The sequence below is a fragment of the Amblyomma mixtum genome, chromosome 1 (genome assembly GCF_055824585.1).
Source record: "Amblyomma mixtum isolate Tamu chromosome 1, ASM5582458v1, whole genome shotgun sequence".
Classification (NCBI taxonomy): Eukaryota; Metazoa; Arthropoda; class Arachnida; order Ixodida; family Ixodidae; genus Amblyomma; species Amblyomma mixtum.
The window spans coordinates 235662338-235687149 of NC_143012.1; the positions used below are offsets into that span (position 1 = coordinate 235662338).

At 45.3% G+C, this 24812-nt stretch overlaps 2 protein-coding genes across 2 annotated transcripts in view; both read left to right on the plus strand.

The window, feature by feature from the left end:
* The first annotated feature begins 71 nt into the window (after nucleotides 1-71).
* On the plus strand, nucleotides 72-2607 carry LOC149371184 (elongation factor 1-alpha 1). Its single transcript, XM_089564888.1, has 5 exons — nucleotides 72-132; nucleotides 655-823; nucleotides 974-1153; nucleotides 1234-2074; nucleotides 2146-2607. The coding sequence occupies exons 2-5, from the start codon at nucleotides 680-682 to the stop codon at nucleotides 2367-2369; spliced, it is 1389 nt and encodes a 462-aa protein (XP_089421014.1). The 5' UTR covers nucleotides 72-132; nucleotides 655-679; the 3' UTR covers nucleotides 2370-2607.
* A 466-nt stretch (nucleotides 2608-3073) lies between these two features.
* The window catches only part of LOC149371185 (NPC intracellular cholesterol transporter 1-like), a 49645-nt gene continuing 27906 nt past the window's right edge, over nucleotides 3074-24812 (plus strand). The window contains exons 1-11 of the mRNA XM_089564880.1: nucleotides 3074-3367; nucleotides 7821-7986; nucleotides 10811-10974; nucleotides 13232-13457; nucleotides 14307-14597; nucleotides 16176-16455; nucleotides 20363-20495; nucleotides 21577-21782; nucleotides 22055-22255; nucleotides 22852-22912; nucleotides 24325-24453. Of these exons, the coding sequence (XP_089421006.1) occupies nucleotides 3323-3367; nucleotides 7821-7986; nucleotides 10811-10974; nucleotides 13232-13457; nucleotides 14307-14597; nucleotides 16176-16455; nucleotides 20363-20495; nucleotides 21577-21782; nucleotides 22055-22255; nucleotides 22852-22912; nucleotides 24325-24453 (1902 nt within the window). The 5' untranslated portion in view covers nucleotides 3074-3322. The remainder of the gene's footprint in view (nucleotides 3368-7820; nucleotides 7987-10810; nucleotides 10975-13231; nucleotides 13458-14306; nucleotides 14598-16175; nucleotides 16456-20362; nucleotides 20496-21576; nucleotides 21783-22054; nucleotides 22256-22851; nucleotides 22913-24324; nucleotides 24454-24812) is intronic.

The following is a 24812-nucleotide window of genomic DNA, read 5'->3' on the forward strand; positions in this document are numbered from 1 at the left end:
TTTAATTTTTAATAAATAACAATTTTGAAAAATAAAAATTAAATAAGGGTTTTTAATGACGTCATATGCCAGTCGATATATAGCACGTGACCAGCCGCCGTCATTCCTCTTCGCTCTCCGTCGGTTGTGTTGGTAAGTTGCGGCTCCTCTTTATCCGTGCTATTCCGGTATTGGGAAGTGTCATCCGTGAGAAATTTTAAGTGTATTTGGTCCGGCTGAAGTTCGTATTGCTTCCTTAATTGATATTTTATCTCGAGGAATGTATTTTAATGCGTGGTGAAGTTTGGTAGTTGCTGTGGTAGCCGGTGAATTGGTCAATGATGGCGTTCACATAGGCCCTGCGCTCTCATGCCGGTTCCTTCGTATTGGCGCTGCTGCGGTACCTACTGCGCCCCTGTCGAACTTGTGTCAGAGTGTGATCTTGCCCATATTGTCGTATTCTGCCTAGAGTTCTTGAACTAATTGATTGATTTGAAGCCTCGTGGTAATGAATCCTCGGGTCGCCATTTTGGCCGCACGCCATTCCGACGTGCTTTTGTCTGGAGCCGGCTGCGTTGTGGGGCGTGGAGTGCCGGACCGCCGCTGCCGGTGCCTTTTGGCTTCTCGCTAACGTGTGTTCTTGCCCGTGTGGCTGTTCTTTCCCGTCCTTCGCAGACAGGGACACGCAAAAACCGCGACCATGGGAAAGGAAAAGACCCACATTAACATCGTCGTCATCGGCCACGTCGATTCCGGAAAGTCTACGACTACCGGGCACCTGATCTACAAATGCGGTGGCATTGACAAGCGTACCATCGAGAAGTTCGAGAAGGAAGCCCAGGAGGTCAGTGCCTCGTTCGATTCTCTTTATCGCCGCCTAACCCTTGCAGTGGTGCAGTGGCGGGCGTCTCGTGTTCGCCATATTGCCCGGCGTGCCGGCCGGCGTGGTCGGGTCGTTAACACATGGCCGGGTCGTGGTTTTTCTCCTGTGCAGATGGGAAAGGGCTCCTTCAAGTACGCCTGGGTTCTGGACAAGCTCAAGGCAGAGCGTGAACGTGGTATCACCATCGATATCACACTGTGGAAGTTCGAGACTCCCAAGTACTATGTGACTGTCATCGACGCCCCGGGACATCGTGATTTCATCAAGAACATGATCACTGGAACGTCGCAGGTTAGCACGAGTCTCCACTCTTTGCGCGTGTTTTCGCAGGCTGTTTCGTGTTTCTAAACGTGCGTTTCGTGTTTGCGCAGGCTGACTGTGCTGTGCTGATCGTGGCCGCCGGTACCGGTGAATTCGAGGCTGGTATCTCCAAGAACGGGCAGACCAGAGAGCACGCTCTGCTGGCCTACACCCTGGGTGTGAAGCAGATGATTGTCGGCGTGAACAAGATGGATACCACCGAGCCACCCTTCTCCCAGACCAGATTCGAGGAAATCCAGAAGGAAGTGTCCGCCTACATCAAGAAGATCGGCTACAACCCGGCCACCGTGCCCTTCGTCCCCATCTCCGGCTGGAACGGCGACAACATGCTTGAGCCCAGCACGAACATGCCCTGGTACAAGGGGTGGTCCATCGAGCGCAAGTCTGGCAAGTCTGAGGGCAAGACCCTCCTGCAGGCCCTCGACGCCATGGAGCCGCCGACGAGGCCCACGGACAAGCCCCTCCGACTTCCCCTGCAGGACGTCTACAAGATTGGTGGCATCGGCACGGTGCCCGTCGGCCGTGTCGAGACGGGCGTTCTCAAGCCCGGCATGGTCGTCACCTTTGCCCCTGCCAACCTGACCACTGAGGTCAAGTCCGTGGAGATGCACCACGAGGCCCTCGCCGAGGCCGTCCCTGGTGACAACGTCGGCTTCAACGTCAAGAACGTGTCTGTGAAAGAGCTGCGCCGAGGGTATGTGTGCGGAGATTCTAAGGACACTCCACCCAAGGCGACCGAGGAGTTCACCGCCCAGGTTATTGTGCTGAACCACCCCGGCCAGATCGCCAACGGCTACACGCCTGTGCTGGACTGCCACACAGCCCACATTGCCTGCAAGTTCAGGGAGATCAAGGAGAAGTGCGACCGTCGTTCTGGCAAGAAGCTGGAAGGTAGGTTGTGTCGTGGTGCGAGAGGCCTCGGGGCAGTGGTCGCTGACGGTGTTGCTTGCTTCTTTTTGCAGATAATCCCAAGTTCATCAAGTCTGGTGATGCCGCCATCATCGACCTGGTGCCCTCCAAGCCCATGTGCGTGGAGACCTTCACCGACTTCCCTCCCCTGGGTCGTTTCGCTGTCCGTGACATGAGGCAAACGGTCGCCGTCGGCGTCATCAAGTCTGTGAAGCCCAAGGAGGCATCTGGTGGCAAGGTCACCAAGGCTGCTGAGAAGGCCCAGAAGAAGAAATAACTATGGCTGCTTGGCAGGGCCTCTGAAGAGCAGCAGCACGCATGCTGGCCCCCAGCTGGGAAATGGCTCCTGGCTCACTTTTTGGTTACCCTGTTTCTCAACCTTTGGTTGCTGTGTCAGTGTCACCGCAAAGAGTTCAGGAGGAAAAAAGTCTGTGCCCCCTACCTGTTGAGATGTTGTCATTGGGTGTTTCTATTTTAAAAGTGACGCAAATAAAGCCAAGCTGTATCGCCCTGACCATGCTGTCCCGTTTCTGACCAGAGTAACATGTCTGCATGCGCATGTAAGGTGCAGAACATTGCTTGCACAAGTGATGCTGATCAAAGGTTGGTAACCGCGTTGCGGTCATTCTCTTTTTCAAAGGTAAAGGTGTTAACGAAGGGCTAGTGCGATTTGTTTCAGAAACAAGGACACTGCACACGTATGTGCCGGACGTTTGAACAGTACAAAATAGTTGCAGAAGGTGGTGTTCAGTGCGGTCTACAAGCATTTTAAAATGCACAGAAGTGAAAGGGGGTGTCGGCGAGCACGTGCGCAGATCTAGGTAGTCATCTGCAGTATTTTCATATTAAAAGGCTAGCAGGGAGTCACGCGGTTGAAGTAAATTGATCGCATTCCGTGTCGTTCCGTTGCTCACCAGACGGTAGCGTTGGTGTCGCGAAGGCTGAGTCATGTGACGCTAATCCGGAACACGTGATCGTTCCGGCAGGCGTCTGCTGTGTCGACAGACTGCGAACGCTGTTGGAGCTGTTGAGACGTCGCTGCTGTCGTCATGTGGTGGGCCGTGTCGTTCGCCTTGTAGTGGTATCTTCGATTGGTGAGCTTGGCGATAACAACTGCAGTTCGGCGATGGTTGTATCGTGACGCTCATTTCCTGGACAGCAGTTGTGTGGAAGGCATCAACTCTGCGCGGACTGTTCTTTGAGCTCCGGCGCTTGAACGGGGAAAACACCATGCGTCTGCTCATCGCCTGCGCTTTGGCGGTGTTTACCTGTGGCGTAAGTTTTCCGTCTCCGCTTTCATTCATTCTCGCTGCTGCAAAATGCAACGCTGGACTTCACGCGCGGGGGTGTTGTGTCTGCGAATTGTCTTACGGGACAGGCGAGCTCACTGAGTCAGTTACAGCATGCCGCTACGCATTTTCGAGGCTTGTGCTATATGAATTGTTCTGTCGTGAAATGCCTCCCTTAAAGGGGAAAAAAAAACAGTCCGGCTGTAGTGCCTATTCCGAGCTCATTAAGGTGCATTCATACAGTTCGCTTTAAAGTTGGTTTAAAATACTGCATTCGTCAGCTGTACGCCGTTGCCTTGCTCTAGTTCTCATTCAAGCAGGTGGGGAAACTAGCGCGCGGTTTATGTGTGCAGTCACATGAAAGCACTGATCTATTAATTGACAACTGCGTCGTGTGCGCTGACAATTCACCGTACCGAAGTGCGGACGCACTTATCTGATGTGGCGGTCATTTTGCTGGACAATGGGTGCAATAAAACAATCGGTACTGCAGGGTAGAGTTTGCTCACCCTACTCCCACATATTTTCACTTGAAGCGAGGAGAAGCGGAATTTAGGCACTTTCTTGATGTTTCTACACGTCACTGTCGGCGGGCCAAGAAACTAACCATTCGACTTTTACGATTTCTGCAGCATTCCGGGTGATTTGGAACCATAGATAACAGCCACTCGGTCCCGTGAAATGCGTGTTATAAAGAAGAGCGCCTTTGTTTCGTGGCAGCTGCTAGTTAACAAGTCCTTCGCTCTCTGGAAGGGGGAACACTTCTATTGTAAGCTTGCAGGTGTTGTCTTATGCAAGAGCTTTTCTGAACTTTCCATTCCCCTTTTACGAGGCTTTGGCATTTTTTGCACCATTCTTGAATGGGCGCTTTCAACAGCATGAAATCTAGCTTACTTCATTTCTGAAGTAATTTGCAAGCTGGGCTAATTTGTTTTGAAACTGCAGCAAGTAGAGCTTAACTTAGTGCAAGCACGTTAACTGACAGAAAGAAAGGAAAGCAAATTAAGGTGGGGAGAAAACTTTATCTGTGCTCTGTAGAGTTATCAGTAATCTTTCGCAATTTTGTGCTGCATGACCTGTGGAAACCTTATTGCCAGGAGCATTGTTGAAGCCTTGATGACTTCATGTGGAGGTGACTGGTTTCTTGAGGTTACTTGTTGTGGCTTATGTGTGTGCTGGTGATTTTTATTTGCGACAAACTTTTTGCTTATTTTGGCGTAGGATATTGGAGACCAGCAGTTTGCATTTTCTTTCTTAATAAATTCATCCATTGTGTAGCTCGAGGGATTGTACTGATAATTGGCTTCCGTACATTGTTCTCTGTACACATATGAACGCACAGCTTGAGTGGTCGCTGTAATCAAATTTTTCTTTTGTAATTGCCCATGGCATTTAGATTAACAGAGAATTTCGCCCCACGGAGTTATGCAGCCTTCCTGCCTGCTTCTTCTTATCTTTACCCTCACGAATTCGTGCAACATATCTCATTATCTTTGCTTTACAAAAGCTGTTTTCCGGTCAACTGATGAGCTGCAGCAGCAAATCTGCAAGAGCAAACAAGCTTCTAGACAAAGTTTGAAGACAGTTAGAAGAAGCACCACATGCCGAGATAAGAGTTTCTATGGCTTGGGCCATGTGCAAGAAAAACAGCTCAAGATGTTCCTCTCTTCCATTTGCTAGTGCTAGAGACTGGCTCATGAATGTGACGTAAAATTTAAATTTTTACAAAACTTCAGCATACCACCTGGGTGTAACTAGCTTTCTTTTTCGCTTCTTGTTCCGTAACTGTAATCACGGCAATGTTGTGTTCACAATTACATTCCTTTTGTGATAGTTGTTTTAGCCACGTAATTGTACCGGTTCAGTATAACTTCGTGCTGTTTTTGAAAAAGCATTTTAAGTCTGCAGCCAAGCTCCGCCCACATTCAGGACCGCTGCACAGAATTCCTCCACAACAGAAATGTAGTGAGCTGCTAAGACGTTTCTTTTTACCTGAACAAGAAGCTGAACAGAAGAAAGAAATTATAAACTCTGGAATTTTGTTGCCTGGCTTGTTTAATAAAGTAAAACGTTAAAAAGCTTTTGTTTATCGTTGCGATTGGCTAGCGGAGTAGTAGAGGAATCCATAGACCTTGGCCTGTTGTTAACAACTGTTGTTTTCGTAAGTTGTACCAGACTATAATTGATTATAGAAGACTAGCACAATAGACTGGGACAAAGGGGTAGAAACAGGAATTTAGACTCTGTTGCACTAGTCTTTATCAGTCATGAACCACCAACTAGCCCAGCTTTCTGCCTTGACATCCTACTATAGCCTCCTTAGACAAAATTCCGTCGGCGACTTTCGTCGTTGAGGCTGAGAGATAGTTCCGAAATGGTGATGTCACAACAGCCGCCGTCTAGGCACTGAAGCGGCAAGCACGACGATGGCATGCACAACAGACACTAGGAGCAACCATTTGTTCGTACAGCATAACTGGCAGACCTCCATGTGGCGCCAGTTTTCCAGACTTTCGTATCGAAATTGTAATCCATCCGTTCGTTGTACAACGTTTCGGGTGATGTCATACGATTTCTCGTACATAGTATACTTTTGCTCATCAAGTTTGGGGCTAGCTTGCAACAGGGATTCCAACCGAATACATATAAACTCGGGGTGTACCTCCAATTGTATGCCTTCCCTGACACTCGTATCAAAATACTGATGCAAACGTTCGTCATACAGCCTTGTTCCGGGTGGTATCATACGATTTCTCGTTGCACATAGCGTACCTCTCTTAGTCAAGTTGCAGGCTAGCTCATAACATGATTCCAACGACATGTGTGCCTTTAATGGTATGACTTTCTCCGACTTTCGTTTCGCAGCTGGAACGCAACTGTTTGTCGTACAGTGTTCCGGGTGGTGTCGTACGATTTCTCGTTGCACATAGCATACAGCTGCTAGTCAAGTTGAAGGCTAGCTTGCAACAGGGATTCCAACAGACTACATATAAACTCACAATGAGACACTCATGCTTTCGCGTTCACAGCAGATAAGCAGTCTTAAGTGCCCTCCGTATTTTTTTGCTTGGAAGCTTTGTTCTGCTGTCTTGTAAGACAAGCTGAGCGTCTGAATATTGATGGATATTCATTTCCAGGTTGTGACCTGAATTTTGCCAGTGGTATGATGATAGGGCTGATTATAGGGCTGAAGCTGTATTGTTTCACTATGTGACGCTGAAGGTCTGGGAGTGCTGGAAGACAACGCATAGCTTTTGATTACGAAGCAGTGAAGCTTCATTTTCGTTGCTAGAACCTTAGGTATTTAATCTGATGACCGGTTATTGTACTTTGATGTGATGGAAGATGCAGGTTTACACTGGTTTGCATGCTTCGGAGTTTCAGGAACTTGACCACTCACAGAATGGTGCCTTTCAAATTTTAAGTCTCTGCTGAAAAGTGACTTTATTTTTTTGATAAACAAAGGATATAGAGGTGACTATTACTTGCCATTGCTCTTTTTCAAGACAGACACAAAGATTCAGTATTCTAGGGCTTATTTTTTAACTATTGGACACTCGGTGGTATTTATTTTTCTAAAAAAAGAGTCTGGTGCTCCCGAGCATCTGTTTTTCTGGCTGTCCTGGTTTTGAGGCATTTTTGCTGTGCACTGTTATAGCTCTGTGCACCAACGAGAGTGTCACAGGGTTGTCGGGTACACCCACTGAGGTGGTTCGGTGGCCGTGACATTCGGCTGCTAAGCAGAAGGCCACAGGGTCGAATCCTTGCCGTGGCGGCTGCATTTTGATGAAGGCAGCTCTTCCTTCTACTGTAGCAGCTCTTTCACTGCTTCCGTCATCCTTTCTCTCATAACACAGTTTAGATGTCCACTCTGAGGGAGACAGTTGCTGCGTATCATGAAATATTTGCATGCAGGGTGTAATGCAGGAATTTTTTAACCTAGAACTAGATGGTGCTAAAACGCCTTTCTTGAACTGACTTTCTTGGTCAGCGCAACATGTAAGCTACCTTTTGCAGAGGTTTCATGTTTACTCCATTACAAGAGAATGGCATTTAACATTTGAGAAAGCTTTAGTCGTTATAAATTTTCAAAGAGAATTGTGCAAAGGGAAAGGGCTCTAGCGTTTCTAGGAAGGTGATATCCTCGGAATAAATGCTTCTCCTGACAACTTGTTTTGGACCTGCCCTTTCGGTAAACTGTTTTCAAGCTTCTTTTTAATTCTTTGCCTACCCGCTTTGCTGTTGCATTAAGTTTTCTGCATAAAGTTTTTTTTTGGCGTGTAACAAATGCCACCCCATGATGATCTGCTAAGCAACTACTTTCTTAAGCTGCTTTATTTAGAGCAGCGAGGGTGGACCTTTTGCAACCGTTGCGGCGGGATCCCTTGTCACCTAGAACAATGGATTGCAGCTGTGGTCGTGCTTGTTTCGTTCTGTAGATGCCACTGGCCGGTGCAGCTGCCCCCCAGTGCGTCATGAGGGGTGCCTGTGGAACTGACCCCGTGACAAGCAAGGAAATGCCCTGTGTCGATCATGGCCCACCCAGAGCAGTCAACAGCAGTTCGTGGAAGGCTCTTGAGGGAGTCTGTCCAGACTTGGTTTCAGGTATGTACGGCTGTGTTTGCGCGAGGTTAAACGTGTCGCAGGTCAGTGCTAGCTATGCATGCTTGTTTTGTCATGAAAAGCAGAGATGGCTGATACAGTGGGTGCAAGCTTTCCGTTCATACTCAGATTTCTTTTATGCGCACAGAAAGACGACACAATAAGACAAGGTAGACAGGACGGATTGCGCTCCATCCTGTCTACCTTGTCTTATTGTGTCGTCTTTCTGTGCACATAAAATAAATCTGAGTATGAACCAACTAGCCCCACAACGCATATTACTGGATTACCTTACCCTTGGCCTGGTGTTTGGCATCTCTGGGTTGAAATGCTTGACAAAGGGATCTTTGACCCCACCTTGAGCAGACGAAAACACCTGGTGCCGTGGCGCTTTTTGAGCCTCGGATGCCCTTGCACCGTAAAAATTCATCATCATCAAAAGCAGAGATGGTGGGTGGATCATCACTGACAATAATTCAGGTGTTTAAGTGTGTTCTGAAATCTAGGTGCAAGGGCCTTTTTTTTTTTGTCAAAGCTGGAGGAACGCTAATGTTTGTTGCGAAAATACAGAAAATACATGGGCTCACCCGCACTACTAAAGCTGTGTTGACTTTTATAGATGTCATACTGTATGTAGGGTCACTGTTGTTTACCGTATTTTCCAGTGTATAAGACGCACCCTTGTATAAGACGCACCTGCCATATATGCAAGCTGTCACTGAAAAAGTTCGTATATAAGACGCACCCGTGTGTAAGACGCACCCCAGTTTACCCAGTTAGGCTAGTGAGGCTTAATTAAATACGCTTGCGCGACTATCGCGAAATGCACCGTACCTGTGAGCAATTCTTAAGCAACGCTAAGTGATCGAAAAAGGCAACACTCACGCCATACCCGTCCACGTTTTAGCAAAAAAGAAAGAAAAAACGATACAGCTCCCCATATGGTCATAACAACATTTTATTTCTACTTGAAACCTTCGAAGTCTTCATCTTCAGATGCGCTATCAAAAGGTTCACCCATTTCTGGAAGCAACTCGGCTGAAACATGCACTATGTACACGGAGCAAAAAAAGTTGCAAAGGGTGACTAAAAAAGAACGCCGGCTTGTCTTGACAATGGCGAGAAGCGCGATTGTCACCATCTTTTGGCGCTTCTCATTACTTTTGCTTGGGGACTCCGAAACAGCCGCGTGTTTGTGATCCCGGAAGTTGTCATCCCCGCCGTTTCATGATAAAGATCACCTAGAATGTCGCGCACGGCGGTCCCGGTATTGAAGTATTAACCGTGTTACAACCGCGTTATTGGTAGTGATATATTTTAGGTGAAAAAAGCTTGAGCATGAACCGGAGTAATCGATGAACTCACAAAAAAAATTAAAAATTCGCATATAAGACGCACCCTTGTATAGGACGCACCAGCAAGATTTTCGAAAAAAAGCCGCGTCTTATACATGGGAAAATACGATACTTTTTGCCCCTTGGTCTCCTTCATCAAAGCTTGGGAGTTTTCAGAGGATAGCCTGTATTTCAGTTAAGTTATGCTCGCTTTAATTGGGCATGCAGTGAAAATACTGCTGTATTGGAGATAGAAAAAGTAGCACCTATGTTCCCTTTGGCTTAGCTTGTCACTAGGCGTACTAAAACTTGACACCGGCCATTGCATTATAGGTTCATCCGCATGTTGGTTTACAGCTAGGCTTTCAAATAACCTGATGCTTGATTAAAAAACTAACTCATATGAGTTGATGTGAAGTGCCCTTCATTGTTTTGCAGGTAAATGCGGGAGTTTTTAGAGTAGTTGTGGCATACAGTGATGTTGCTGCTGTGACCCTGGAGATTTGCAGTTTCAGTTCATTCTCACATGAATGCACAAATGCATGCGCACAAATACCTACACAATGTGCAGCAGTGTACTAATGTTTTGAGTATCCGCCTCGTGTTTGACAGGTACTGGGTTTGGTCCGTGGTGTCACAGGGTACCCGCCAGTTTCACATTGGGTACAGGCAATGGCCCAGTGCTCTGCTTAGAGAATGGATCTTTGATCCCAGACACGTTAGCCAAGGTGTCCTTTTGCTAAGCTGCCTTTGTTATTAAAATCAAATTATCATTATATCATCTCTTATGTCCTCCACTTATGTCTTATGTCTCCACTCGGTCATTCATGCAGTCACTCAGTCACTGCTTCAGCAACTACACTGGGTAAGATTGCATTGTATTATGTCCACGTCATGGATGTGTAGATATTAATTGTATGTTTGGGAGGTGTGTTGAAAGATGTGCTTGAAACTGTGTTAAACTGCTACTTTCGTAAGTTACATTTTTTCAAATATTTGTAGAATGTGTACTGTTTTTTTTTTTTTCACTGATGAATAGCACTGTATCGAAGTGTGCTACTGTTGCGTTGTACAGAGAACACAGTCTTCATCAATCCACTAACTGGCTTTTTGACCATGCCTTCTGGCGTCTGTGGTGTTGAATAAAGATTTGATATGTGAAAGCTGTAATATTTGCCGGCAGATCAGTCATAATTTGCCGTCTAGGGTCATGTGTGTTCTCATAGTTGTTGGAACAGGAAACTCTGAAGTTACTGCTGTTGCATCACATGATCACATTCGTGTGGCTTAGATGCCTGTACTTGCCTTTGAAGTTTATTGACGTATTTGAGTTGGCAACCTCTTGCATGCGAAATGGGCAACCAAATCATTGGGCCATGACCACATGCTGGTTTGGCCTGTAGCTACAGATTTAGGTTCCTGTCAACTTGGGATTTGAATGTAGTACCTCCTGCAGGCAATTCAAGCAACGCAAAACTTGATTCCCTTTGCAGGAAAAGAGAACTTGTTGTGCTGCGATGATGGTCAGATTGACGCCCTCGTCAGCAACCTGGAACTCATGCATACTGTGGTTTCCGGGTGCCCTTCGTGCTTCTTCAACTTGGCCCGTGTATTCTGCACTATCAGCTGTTCCCCTCAGCAAGAGACTTTTCTTGAGGTAAAATGTCGCTCACTACTTTCACGATATCTTGTGCATGTTGAGTACTGGCGTCCTGCTCAGATGTAACATTACTGAGAAACTGCTTGCCATTGCTCTTGCCTCTGTTATCAATACCTCGAAGGAGTGTACGATGGGGGGCTAGTTGGTAATCCATGTACTAAGAACGAAAACCACGCAAAGGACGATACACAGGGAAGAAGTAGACAGGATGACAGAAGTAAACAGGCCGCGCTCGTCCTGTCTACTTCTTCCCTGTGTATCGTCCTTTGCGTGGTTTTCGTTCTTAGTACATCAATTCCTCCTGTGCCGTTTTTCCAATGTGTCAGGAAAGAAATCGGTGGCAGAAAGGGAAGTAATCAGCTTTAAGAGCTTTCTTCCCTTACGAGTAATGCATTCACTCTCTTATGAAGAGCTTGTTGCACCATTGTATCTTCTCCTGTTTGTTTTTGTTTTTGTGGCAGAGTACTAGTAGGTTTACTTTGCATGAAGTATTAGAATGTTCGTATTTATTACAAATCCGAATTAGAAAGTTATCCATATCCATAGTTATTCATATGAGTTACATCATAGCACTTGTATTCAAACAATGCTGCCACCTCATTTTTCTCTAGTGTTATTTTTTTATACTGCTGTGCTTAGTGAAAGTCAACAGTTGAAATCTTGTCATTCGTCGTATAATTGCAATGTATTGCTACAGTTCTGGTCTTTATTCTTTAACGGTAAAAGTGAACTTGGCCAAGAGGGGGAGTTGGAGCACAAGTTTGGCATGGGGTTGTATTGTTGACAGTGACAGATGATGGTGTTTTGTTATTTGAGATCGGATAACTAATATTTCTTGCCTGTGAACCTGATCGTCTTAAAGAGACACTGAGGGCGAATGAAGTTGGCCTGTATTGATAGGTTAGTGCATTCTGACAACAAAGAGACTGCTTGCACTGAAAATGAAGCTTTTATAAGGTATTGTGGTCGGCAGCAGTTTTCATGGGCAGACTGTGATTACGCCTGGGCAGTTATTCTCTTTATTATTTTTTTTTATGCTGATCTCTGAGGCTGGGCTACTCTGCCATTCACTTCTGAATAGTAATCGCAGAGACTTTTTTTGTTATTGACATCACATGTTTGAGTTGAGTGGTGGGGAAGAAAAATTTTCTTTCTAAATACCTTTCTAACTGATGTGTTTTGCTGCTGAACAAAAATGGACATAGCTACAAGGAGCCAAACAATCAGTCTCTACTAATAACGCAGTTTTGGTGAAGTTGTCTGCGGTGCCCTTACGATGGCACCAAGCTGTGCTCATGTGTTTAAAAATGAAATACGTACTGCTGTTTCATGTATGCATATGTGTATGCACATTTACAGCTCTCCCCCATCAGTTTTTGTTACCTCTTCTTCTCCCCTTTTTCCTTTGTCCCCCGTGCAGAGGTATACCCTGCTATCTCTGGTTGGCTTCTCTCTCTTTCCGGCTGTAAATGTTCAACCTTTCACTCTCTGAATGAGTGCATGTGCCAGTTGCTAGGTTCAGCATGAGCTACACTGTAGTATGTATCGTTCTGTGTGTGTTCCAGCATCACGAATGTCTATTTTTATTCCGTGTGTTATAAAATTCTGCTGGGTTCCCAGTCACATTGGCATTAGGGACAATGAGAGAGCCGACATGTGTGCTGCACAAACCAGAACCATGGAAATAAAACATGTGAATTTGCCTCCTAGGGATTACATGAAGTTAGTGCATAGCAGACTAAGATCCAAGTGGCAAGCTTCTTGGGAAAATGAAGGACACAACAAGCTGCATACCATAAAGCCCATTTTAAAAGAATGGAAATCATGCCTCCATAAAGAGCGTTTTATCGAAGTAATTTTATGTCGTTTACGCATAGGTCACACACACATCACCCATAACTTCTTATTAACAAAAAAAGACAAACCTCTGTGTGAAATGTGTGGTGAGGAGCTCACAGTAAATCACATTTTAATTTTTTGTTCGCGTCTCGAAGAACTTAGAAAAAAAATTTTTACGGTATTTTACAATGAACACATTCCATTTCATCCCGCATTGCTTTTAGGCGAGCAAACACTTGTCGAGTTTTCACTTGTTTGTAAGTTTCTAAAGAAAGCCAGTGTTTTAAATCTATTATAATGTAACCTCTGTGCACTTGACATAACATCATCTAACCTTGTGTTTGGCGCATGATAGCCATAGTTGCTTATGCGCCATAAACCCCATATAACTAACTAATTTTTATTCCGTGTGCAGGTCACGCACTTCAACGAGACCACCAAAGCAGTGGCCGAGGTCAACTACTACATTACCCGTCGCTACACGGAGGGCACATTTTCGTCATGTTCAGGATTGGCTCCAGATGTTTTGGGCGTACTCTGTGGCAGCTTCAGTTCAGACTGTGGCCCAGAGACGCTCCTCATGGCTCTTGGGGTGCACGATGAGCTGCATTCTCCATTCCAGATAGACTTTGTGTTCACCGGTGAGACCTGTTGTTGGGAATAGGCTTTTCTGGGTTGTAGTCACTGTTGCTTTCTGGTGCATGCCATTGACTTTGTGCAGAGTTTTTTTACGAGACTGAATGGCTGTGGTGTCGTGGTACTGAGTGCAGTACTTCAAAAAGGCTACTGCATTGCTGAGAAAATCTCAAATGAAGCTCAGGGAAATGTCAGTAGCATTGTGCCACCTTTATAGAGTCGGCTCTCTGGTGAATTGAACAGAACAGCTAATCTCTTCGCCTCTTGGAGAAAACAAAACTGTTCTTCCCAGTGATCGCAGAGCTGTTGTGACAATACTGGTCATCAGATGACACCACCGTATGCTTGGTCATTCTTTGTGCTGATATCATCCTCACCACTTGAAAACAGTCCGAATGACTCTGAGAGCTTGTCCTTGGTTTGCGCTTCCAAAGTGGCTGCGATGGCAGCTTTGCATAGGCCGACTGTGTGGTATGTGATGCAAGCGAAACTTCACCTTCTTATTATCTCAACAGAGCTCGTCATGCTGTGTTCCTATTCAGTGGTGCGTTGTCAAAATTGTGGATGCTGTAAGCTCTTGTTCTCACTTTCTCATTGGGAGCATTGTGAAAAGTCGGGGAGTTTATTCTCTTGAGAGATGCTGATATGTTTGTGGCTCTCTGGAAGAGGCTGAATAGAAAAGGAAAAGCTGGTTTATAATGGGATTGAAAGAGACATGGAGAAGCGGTAGGTCAGATAGCTGCCTCTCACCTCCTCCTTTGTCTCTGCTCTGGTATTGGTGAAGGTTTGTACCATTGCATGGCTGGTTTGCCGCTCATCACTGAAGGGGTGCTCTGTTTCATCTTTCTGCGCAGATGCTCCTGTCGTTGCGCACAACCATACGTACAACCCCATGAATGCCACCTACAAGAAGTGCTCGGAGCCAGGGGCCCCCGGGCAGGCCCCGTGCACCTGTGCTACGTGCAAAGAGTCGTGTTCCGTTCCCAACTATCCAGTGCCTCGTGGGCCTTGGAAGGTGTCTGGCATCAATGGGTACTACCTGCTGCTGGCCACTGTGTACGCCATCTTCTTCGCAGTTGTCGTGACACTCTACTTTGTCAAACGCTCCAGGAAGTCTCAAGATCTGGGTGGCTGCTTGAATGCGAGTGAGTTGCTTGCTCAATTAATATTCAGTTGCAGTGTTCTGGAAATGTTCACCGAGGTAAACATAAACACTGGTGTTTGTGGGTTGTTAGAAAGTGGGCCTGCTTCATAATGTAATGCCCGTGCCTGGAACCCGTTCGCTTCCAAAGCCGGTGATGCCTCGACTGATGGAAAAATATTTGCTTTAAATGCGCAATAACAGATAGTTTTACATGCTTAGCTGCTGTTTTTTTTTATAGTAGTTTTCACACCAGATGGCACTAGTTGCTCATTAGTTTCGAAAATGGATATAATAGCAGGGAAAAAATTTTCTCGCCGATTCTCTTGAACACGACCATGGTGTCACTGGAAGGCGCTGAAATCCACGTGCTGTGATTTGGCAGTGAGGAGAGGATGCAGGCTGCGAAGACCCTAAACTTTTGGATGATACTGAAAGTTGGCGGTGTTGATCTCTGCAAGGTTAGGATTCGGACTCAGACTTGAGTACGGCACATCATACCTAACTTGAATGCTCGGTTGGAAAAGTGAAAGCTAAACAGCTGCATATTCTGCCAAAAGGACTGAAGAAGAATGTGCTACGCCGAGAGGAAAGGGTATCTCTTTGGAAGGTCATTGACAGGACGATGTTGCCGGGATACTAGAGAAGGAGAAACCAGCTGGAAATAAAATGTGTCTAGAGGCTTGTTAATGGCACCAGTTTGTTTGCTAAATACATCCAAATGATGGCATAGCAGAAACCATTGCAAAAATGTTTGGTATGCAAAGCGCTGGGCAAAAATGGCAACAGCTATTGGGAGTGTGAGAAATGCCACTTCATACTTCATATACCTGGCTGCTTCAAAAGTTTTCACGAACAAGATAATTTTACTTGCTCTAGATTTGCAATTGTCTTGAGTATGAACGTATGATAATTTTGAATATTCGGTCAAATAGCAAAGTATCCAGTATTCGCTTTGATCCGAATGTCTGGAATTTGTCGAAAACGGGTTACACTAACACTCCAGTCTTAACTTGCATGCAATGAACTGGGTGCGGGGTTTCTGCAAATCCTTTCAGCTGTGTGTTGCTGGAATCTTATAGCATCAGACCTCAGCAGGCTAAACATTAGCAGTCTTAGTGTGGGATCTGTGCATTCACTTGCACAAAACAGGAAAAAGAACATCTAGGGATTTTAATAGGTCTATTAGTTCCCTGTCTAATTAATCCACTGCTCTCTACTTCATTGTCCCTCATAGTCTGTGTGTCGCTTTGGGGCGTTAAACCCTGCGATTTCTACTCTTGTCTTGCTGTGAAGTTGCATTTGTTAGCAAGCTGTGCCTAACTGCGCTCAGCCGGAGCATTATTGCTGCGAGGTGTGAAGTAGTCGGGGGACCATTTTGGCAGTGCCTGACATGTGGTCAGGGCCGCATATCTTATGGCACTAGCGAGGCAAACTGTACATACACATGCTCTCAACAATTAATTAAATGGGCAGTTCATTTTAGGTTTTTGCATGTCTGTTTTCCATGCAAATGAATATTTAATCTGAAATCTGCCTTTTCACTTGCCCCTCTGACTTGCTTCTTCTGCGATGTTCCCAGGCACTTCAGCCGAGTGTGCCGACGATGCTCCTTTGTATGCAAAGGAGGGCTCAGCGGCGAAAGGTGGCCGCTTTCAGAGGGCAATGGTGGCGGGCTTTGCCCACTGGGGTCGGCTGTGCGCACGCCGGCCATTCACAGTCATTCTGGTGTCGGTGCTTGGTGTGGCCGTCTGTTGTGCCGGACTCATCTTCTTCACCATCCGCACCAACCCTGTTGAATTGTGGTCGGCACCAGGGAGCAGGGCACGCTTGGAGCGGAACCAGTTCAACGAGGAGTTTGGGTATGTGTGCTTTTGCGTTAGCTCGCAAAGGCTCTCCCTGCTTGAATAGTTAACTAGTTAACTGTTAGTTGTTAACTGTTAACTAGGTAGTTGAATAGTTACCTTACTAGTGAATAGTTACCATACTAGTTTTGTTAGAAGACAAGTGTGCAGAAGCGTGCTCAAACGTCACTCCTGTAATCAGCAATTCCGTTGGTGTCTTCAGAATATATTTCGAAAAGCTAATGTAAGCAGTTTGGAACATACATTTTCTGGTTGTAGCTAACAAAAGAAAGCTAAGTAGTACAGATAAAATGCAAGTTGGGACTTACAATGGGCGGCAGATTAAATGCTACATACAGAGGGCATAAACACATTACACAGGATGTGCAACACAGATTGCAGTATCATGTGCCTTGCAGGTGAAACAATGGAACACAAAACTATCGCAAATCAAAAGGTTTGGGGATGTTCTATTTTCTGTGATGAGTAATGACCAGATTATTGTTCCTGTGATTCACTTTTAGTGCAACAAGTGCCCCTGTGATGTTTTGTTAGTCACCATCTGGGCTCAGTACAGTCGAACCAGTTTACTATATCGAACTTGGTTAGACTGAATTATCCTTTGTATTGAAGAAATACAACGGGTGTGAACTGTGTGCTGGATGCAGACAATTTAATAAAAGGAATTAATTTTCAGCCGAATTGAATCCTGCAGACTGTACACCGGCTGCGGACTGTTCACCAGAAATTTCTGTAATATTTTTGAATCATATAATTTTTACGCAGTAGCATAAGGTTCCCGTTCTCCAGAAAATCAGGCGGTGGCATTGTGGTAGTTATTGTTAGCGAAAAATCCAGATTGGTTTTAAAGGTGGCGGATTCGAAACGGGATTAAAACATTAGAAAACTAGTGATTTGAAGGTCACATGACTAAAACATTATTAGGACAGGTAAGTATATGGAGTAAATGAAATGCACTGAAAAAAAAAAAGGGGGGTTATTGAAAGCCATGCATGATACTGCTAGGCCACACAGGCATGTTATGTCATGCGGTCTTTCACATAATAGTTGTAATTGTGAAAAAGGAAAGTGGCCATGTTTGCGTGGGAATGGGGAACTGCTGATCTGACCCATTAAAGGCCTACTTGACCGAAATTTTTCAAACCGTAAAAAGGTTGTTTTTTCATAGTACACCCCCGTATTATGCTACCCACAAAACATTACGCTCCAGTTTCAAGCAGTTACGGTGAAAAAGGCACGAAAAAATCGAAGTTTTCAATACCGAAACTGGAAAAACGGGCGCCATTGCCGCCCGCCGGAAGTGACGCATGTTTGAGACTGTACTCCGCACGGGTTCGGAGCGTCTGCTCGTTGCGGCTCGAGCAAAGCGCTGGTAGCGGTAGCGCGTGCAGCACTTTGTGCGATAAATACTGGTTATATGTGAAAACGCACATCTTGAAACGGATGAAACGCCCTAGAAAAAGTTTTAAACGTGTTTTATTTGCTGTAGTAGACTAGATAAGTCCTGGCTCAACCTCAGTGAAGATGATCGCGCCGAAATGCTTGTGAGCGCTGTTTGCCTGGCAGTATTCGATTACAGCTTGTGCAAAGTTCGGATATAGCGGAGGAAGGAAGGTTATTCAAATGGAGGCCAAGTAGAAGTGTTTGTATTATAAAGTCGGCATTTTTGAGCGGGCACGCGCGTGCCAACAGCACATGTGCGCTCTGCTGTGCGTGCAATATGGTTGTTGTCTTGATAAAAAAAAAATGACCTGCCTTCTCCTTTTCCTTCTCATTTTTCTCCCCCGTCGAAAGGTATTCCTGCCTGTGCACAGAAATTTGGAACAGGTGCTGTGAACGCCAGTTAAATCAATAAAAACAGATGGATGTGTAAAAAGAGAGCTGAAGAGAATTAAGTGCTGCGTTAAGCGAAAGAATATGCCAGAAGCAAAATTTGTGTTGCAAAATAAACATATATTTTTCTCTTCGAGGACCGTGGCATCAGTGCGGTGTCGATGGTGGGCTGGTTCATCATTGCGCGCCTCGGTCGGGCAAGCCACTATACATGTCGGGCAAGCGAAATACATGTCGATTCAAATGAACAAAAACTTACGCGTTGTGTTCATCGCAGTATTTACCTAGAACCATTTAAAGCCCGAGTACTGCAGGGACGGAAAGGTTTTTCTAATCTTTTCAAACCACACAGCTGGGCAGAACGACGTGGTTGCCGAACCCCAGTCGACCGTATACGCCCACCGCGCAAATTACCGTAGGTGTCTCTAACCAAACATATAAATTTGATATTTATATGTTATGGTATTTATATGTTATGGATCACCAACTAGCCCGCACCCTTACCCTACTGAATAAAATCGAAATTCTTTGAAAAGATTATCATTCAAATAACATGCGTGCAGTTGTCTGGGGTCTTGGAGACGCGTCTCGAATGGCAACGCTGAAGCTTCCTGTAATCGACCTCAAGTGTGAATGGCGTGAGGCAGTAAGAAAGTCGACGTTTTCGGTAACGCTTGTGTGGCCTTCCAGGATTCTCAGCCCGGCCTGCAAATCTTCGAGGCAGCAGATACACTCGGCGCACGACGGCATTATTGCGCATTGGGCACAGCTGTACCTGCAATAAACGGGTGTGCATATGTTGATTCCTTTTCAGATGAAGCAGACCCCTCCTAGACTTCTGCCTGGTGTAAATAACGTGCCGTCAAAAGGGCGTTGCTCGGCTTAGCTAGCTTGTGACAAGCGGTTCCCCCCTCCTCTTTATTCTCCCGATTAGAGACGCCTCGAAGCCTTCGGTTCGTGGCATGCTTTGCCGATCGGGCCAGAAAGACGTAGGTGCTCTGATGCATGATGTAGACCGGGACAGGTCTATTGACAAAGCCCAACCCACAAAAGGGGTTAGCGCGAGGCAGAAGCGTCAGTCACCCACCATTATCTTTTTTGAAGAAGAGAGGGGAATTGACGTTAAAACCTGAGCTCCAGACAGCTGACACCAGCTTTCGAGATCGGGGGTGAAGGGCAGTGGTCGAGAGGTATACATGGTGCTTTCCGCATTCCTCGTATTTCCTTCCGCGGCCATGCACTTCGTCTACATGATGCCAGCAGTTTATTTTTCTCGGATACCATCGAGCTTCGCGGTGAAAACAGCCAGAAACGCGCCAGAAGAAGAGCTTACAAGGGGCGCGCACTCACTTCAGAACGCCTGAAACTGGCGAGCCGGCGATGCCGGTGTCTCAAATGTGCGTCATTTCCGGTCAGGTTTGTTAGTTGTTCAGCACACCGCTAGGGGTCTGCGTCGTCTGCTACAGAGGTTTTTGAACGCTTCTAACTAAAATTCTAGACGCTTCACAGCCCTAATATTAAATATAAATATTGTTAATAACATGCACACTATATCGAGCGCAAAATTAGCCGAAGTAAAGTTTCGGTCAAGTAGGCCTTTAACACTCATGTCATACCCTTAAAGACTGAGCTTAAGTTTCCCCCCCAATTTTTTCTTACTGTTGAACACTAGCGAAAGCAGTCTGCTGTCCTTGTGGTACAACCGTGGTCGGGCTACATTGCGGTAGACACATCGTGTTGTAAACTGAGTCTGCGATTAGTACAGTTTGACTCCGTTATGCTGTTTTGGTGCGTACATGATCATAAGATGCCTGAATATAGGAGGTACAAGCATATGCTAGTACAGTCGAACCTCGTTATAACGAAACAGTATATAATGAAGTAATGGATATAACGAAGAAATGGCGATTCCCCTTGGAAACTCTATCAACACAGGCTATAACGAAGCTGCGGCTATAACAAAGTAATCGCCGGGTCCCGTGAACTTCGTTATAACGAGGTTCAACTCTAATTATACTTTGTTGTAGCAAACTGGGCTGACTGAATGTTGGTTGATGTCTTCTTTGTGCAGGCCTTTCTACAGGATCGAGCAGGTGGTCATCACCCGTAATGGTGGCCAGTCGTTTCCATACACGCTGCACCTGAAAAGGTTCAATCTGACTGTCAATTTTGGCAACGTCTTTGACAAGGAGTTTCTCCATCAGGTGAGAATGTGTACTCTTGCAAGAGCTTGCATGACTTGCGGCCTGCAGTAGAAGTTTGGCATGCTTGATGGTTCTGGGAATGCACCTGTGGGAGTTCTCACAGCTTGCCTTCACTGTCGCCGTTTATCTCTCACGATAAACGATAAGTTTTTTTGCACAACATGGAGAACTTTAACTTTGTTGATATTTCAAGATGTTTGAGGCCGCCCTAATGAGGATTTGTTGCATTATGCTTTTGGAGCCTGTTGGAGTGCTTTTGATGACCACAGGAAGGGATATGTTGTGAACAGAGGAGACAGTGCTTCACTTTGCTGTGTTTACGAATTGGAGATTAGCTTGCTTTATCTACTTTTCGCGCTCATACAAATACTAAAAGAGAAGAAAACTGAGCTAGTTGGTTCATACTTCTTGGTGGGTACAGCAGGAACAACAAAACGGGGACGTAGAAGGAAACACATAGAACGTGGACGAAGCTTCATCCACGTTCTGTGTGTTTCTTTCTGCGTCTGCGTTTTGTTTTTCCTGCTGTACCCACCAAGACATACAAATACATTGTGGTTACAGCCACTTTTGATTATTTCACAGTGAAGCTTTTGATTTTCTTTTTTTTTAATCTGATGACATGGGTTACAGTCATGCAGCCTTTCGTTGAGCTTGTTTAATGCACTGAAGAAAATGGTCATCTGTAATGCTTTTGACAGCTATCAATAAAAGATTTAAATTCCAGCTTTTTAGGTTCTCACTATGGATGAGAAGTTGGAGAAAGCTGTTGAATCTGTGCAAAAAAAGCAACAAATAGAGACTTTTACCTGTGTTTACTGGATTACGTTATCTTTTAGCCTTTTTGGATGGGCATCATGCTGCCTTTCATTTTTTGTCCAACGCACGTGCAGCTCGCTCACGAGTTGGTCCTTGTCATTAGCTTGCCTGCAGAAAGTCTGTTGCAGCATTTGTCCAGACACTTTGGATTTTAGTCTTTGTTTCAGTCTCTAAAATCGCGCTTGCCCTTAGCAGATATGAATCTATTTCCTTCTCTCGGTGAGGCAGTTCAGACGGAATCCTGTTCTCTCTGCTGTTATAGGTGGCCTCACTTCAGGAGAAGCTTCTGGGTCTCAGTGTGGAGCACGATGGGAAAAACGTCACTCTGGAGGACATCTGCTTTTCGCCACTCAGCAATGGAAAGTGCATGATACAGTCACCCCTCAACTGGTTTCAGAATAATGCCTCCCTCTTGGACCAGAAGTACAACAACAAGACCTACCTCGATCATCTTTACTACTGCTTCAGGTGGGCAGTATGTAGGAGCGTAGGTCACTACTTACTCTTTTTTTTCCTCTTTGCCTTTTTGGTTCCTGACCTTAAGGTTTGAGAGGGTGTGCTAAATAGAGTATGCTTTTGTTTGTTGTGTACCTGTCTTTCGCCCGCCCCTGTCCATCGGTTACTCTGTCAGGTACCATGTCGGTTGTGTTGTGGAAGAAAACAAAATCTTCAGACATTCTGCCAGCTTTTGAGAAATGTCCTTTCAGAGTGCTAAGGCTATGACCCGTTCCTTTCTGCAGCTCTCCCCTGTCGCCTATGGACGATGCTTTTGGTGGTGTGCCCTGCCTTGGCCAGTATGGTGGGCCTGTGTTGCCGTACGTGGGCCTGGGCAACATCGATGGTGACCAGTACTCTTCAGCGTCTGCCCTGGTCCTCACCATTCTGGTGAACAACAATGTGAATGCCTCAGTCTTGGGACCCGCCATTGCCTGGGAGCGAGAGTAAGTTCCCCTGCCTCACTATGCTTCCCAAAAGTTTTGTGCAGATGCTGGTAGTGCTGTAATTATGCTGCAGTGTTCTTCATTAGTCCTTGGGACATACAGTGCCGAGCTACAGTTGTCCCGTGATAATTCAAACTGGGATAATTCGTTCTTTAGGTTAATTAAAACAAATTTCAAGTTTTTTGGTGGCTCAGTGGTTATGGTGATAGGCTGCTGACTGGAAAGACGCGAGTTCAATTCTGGCCGCAGCTGTCACATTTTGATGGAGGTGAAATGCTAGAGGCTCGTGTACTGTATGATGTCAGTACACGAGCCCACGATGGTCAAAATTATCCGGAGCCTTCCACTGGGATATTTATTACTATGAAGGTTTCGTGCTGTATGTAATAGATTGATATTTATGTTTGCATACCTGCTTAATTCGCATAGTACTAGAATTTCTTCCTTTCGTTTAGGGGTTTGTTCATATACTATTTAGCTGGGCTTGGTGATAGCACTGGTTAATCTATGGGAAGGATTTTGTGGGAACAAAAATGTTGGCATAGTGTTCGTCAGGATGGGATGAAAATGGCATATTTGTTTTCATTTTTATACAGATTCATCAAGACTCTCAAGACTTTCTCCAATCCAAACATGTCGATTGCCTTTCTTTCAGAGGTGAGAATTGCGTGTGCACTGTTGTTGCAGCTGTTGTGTTGAACTCTAGTGCTGCATCGAAGTGTGGTGTGCTGGCACTTATATATAATTGGAGCATCTGATTCGTTCTTTGATTTATTGGAAATTTGCCTGGACTATTATGTTGTTGGCCTAAGCTATCATTTGGTCAGTGAATAGCTGCAGATGTAAAATGCAGGCTTGAATCAGGCATAACCTAGCTAAGTCTTATGAATTTGTTAGATAGCTTGCAAATCAGATACATACTGCATACTATTCTTTTTAAACGTTTATGTACTGCTTTTTGCTTTTAGCAAAGGTACTTTATACCAGCATAAGCTTTGTGCAAGCAAAAAAAAAAAGTTTGAAGCGAGAAAACTTAAATTTAAGAAAACTTGACATTTGAAAAATTTGACATCTTTTGACATTTGAAAATTGTCATCTTTTGAAAATGCAGAGTGCCAGCATAAAACTAGCTTGTACTTCATGTTAATTCGAGCAAACAAATATAAATTCCTGCTAACTCTCGATCATAAAAACTAAAAATAATTTTGAGATCAATGAAGTTTCATGAAACCGAAGCAAGAAGATTTAGTGTACTGATTATGGGCCCTATATCTAGCTTTATTTTGCAACACACTCTGTTTTTCAAGCAAAGCAGTCAAGTACAACAAAAGTCGTTCTATGCACGGCAATTCTAGAAATATCCCAGTAAAGAGTCGTGACGTCACAGTGTTGGCAGAGACCACTGCAGTCTGTGCTGCTGCTTAGCTGACATTGCCATTCCTGGTGCAGAGGGTTGAGGGAGGGTCTTGCCAGGGTGCTGCCCGTTCCAACATAGAGCACGTAGAGGGTAGCACATAGTCACACACTGGTGTAGACTTGCGCTTTTGATTACTGATTGACCTGCAGGCTGCGGAGACTGCTGGCTGGTGGTCTTCTTATTTAGAATATTCTCAGGTTAGACTTGTACTGGGGTTAGATGTGTATCTGAATTTCGTTGCGGAAACCTTTCAATGTAAGTGGTGACAAACATGTGAAATTTATTGCACAACATAAAACTTTTCACTTTATTATTTCAGGATGTGTGAGGCTGAGCTAATGAGGGTTTCTTCTATTGCGCTTTCCGAGCCTGCTGGAAAACTTTTTGATGACCTCAGGGATATATGTTTCAAACAGAGGGGATTACGGATCCGAGGTCAGCGTGCTTTATCTGCTTTGTGCACTCGTAAAAGAGGTCGAATTATGGCAGAGCCTCTGGTTTATGACTAGAAGTAGGTGACTTTCTGCCCAGGATAAGTTGGCTGCATTTCTCTCTCTCCTTTTACATACAAGCAGTGGCTTGAGTTCTGACTGATGTAACTTTGACCTTATTCCTCATTCTTCTCTCTTTTTTCTTTCTTGCCTTTCAACAGAGTTCTGTGGAAGATGAGCTGGAAAGAGAAAGTCAGTCTGACGTGTTCACCGTCCTGCTGAGCTACTTTGTCATGTTTGTGTATGTGTCTCTCGCCCTGGGTCAATACCGTTCCTGGAGAACTGCATTGGTAAGTGAGGAAGTCAATTTGAAGTTTGCTGCAAAGTGAAGCTATGCAATGTACGCTTCTGTGCACTCTGCACAGTTGGCTTCACAGCTATCCTGTGAAGTGTGTAATGTCTTTTGTTGTTGTCGTTGTTCCTTTTGGCAACGGGCAAAAGGTGAAAGGGCACAGGTTGCATGAATGCCTACTCTGGGTGTCTACCTTGAGAGCTTGGTGTCAAATTCACGCAGTGCCTTTTGTGTTCTACGAAACACTGAGCTGAGCAGTTGTGGCATGGATACGTGCTGACCAGAAACAAGTGCCTCACTTCAAGGAATGGAAATGTACAGTCTTTGTCAAAAGTAACCAGGCTTCATGGTTTGCTT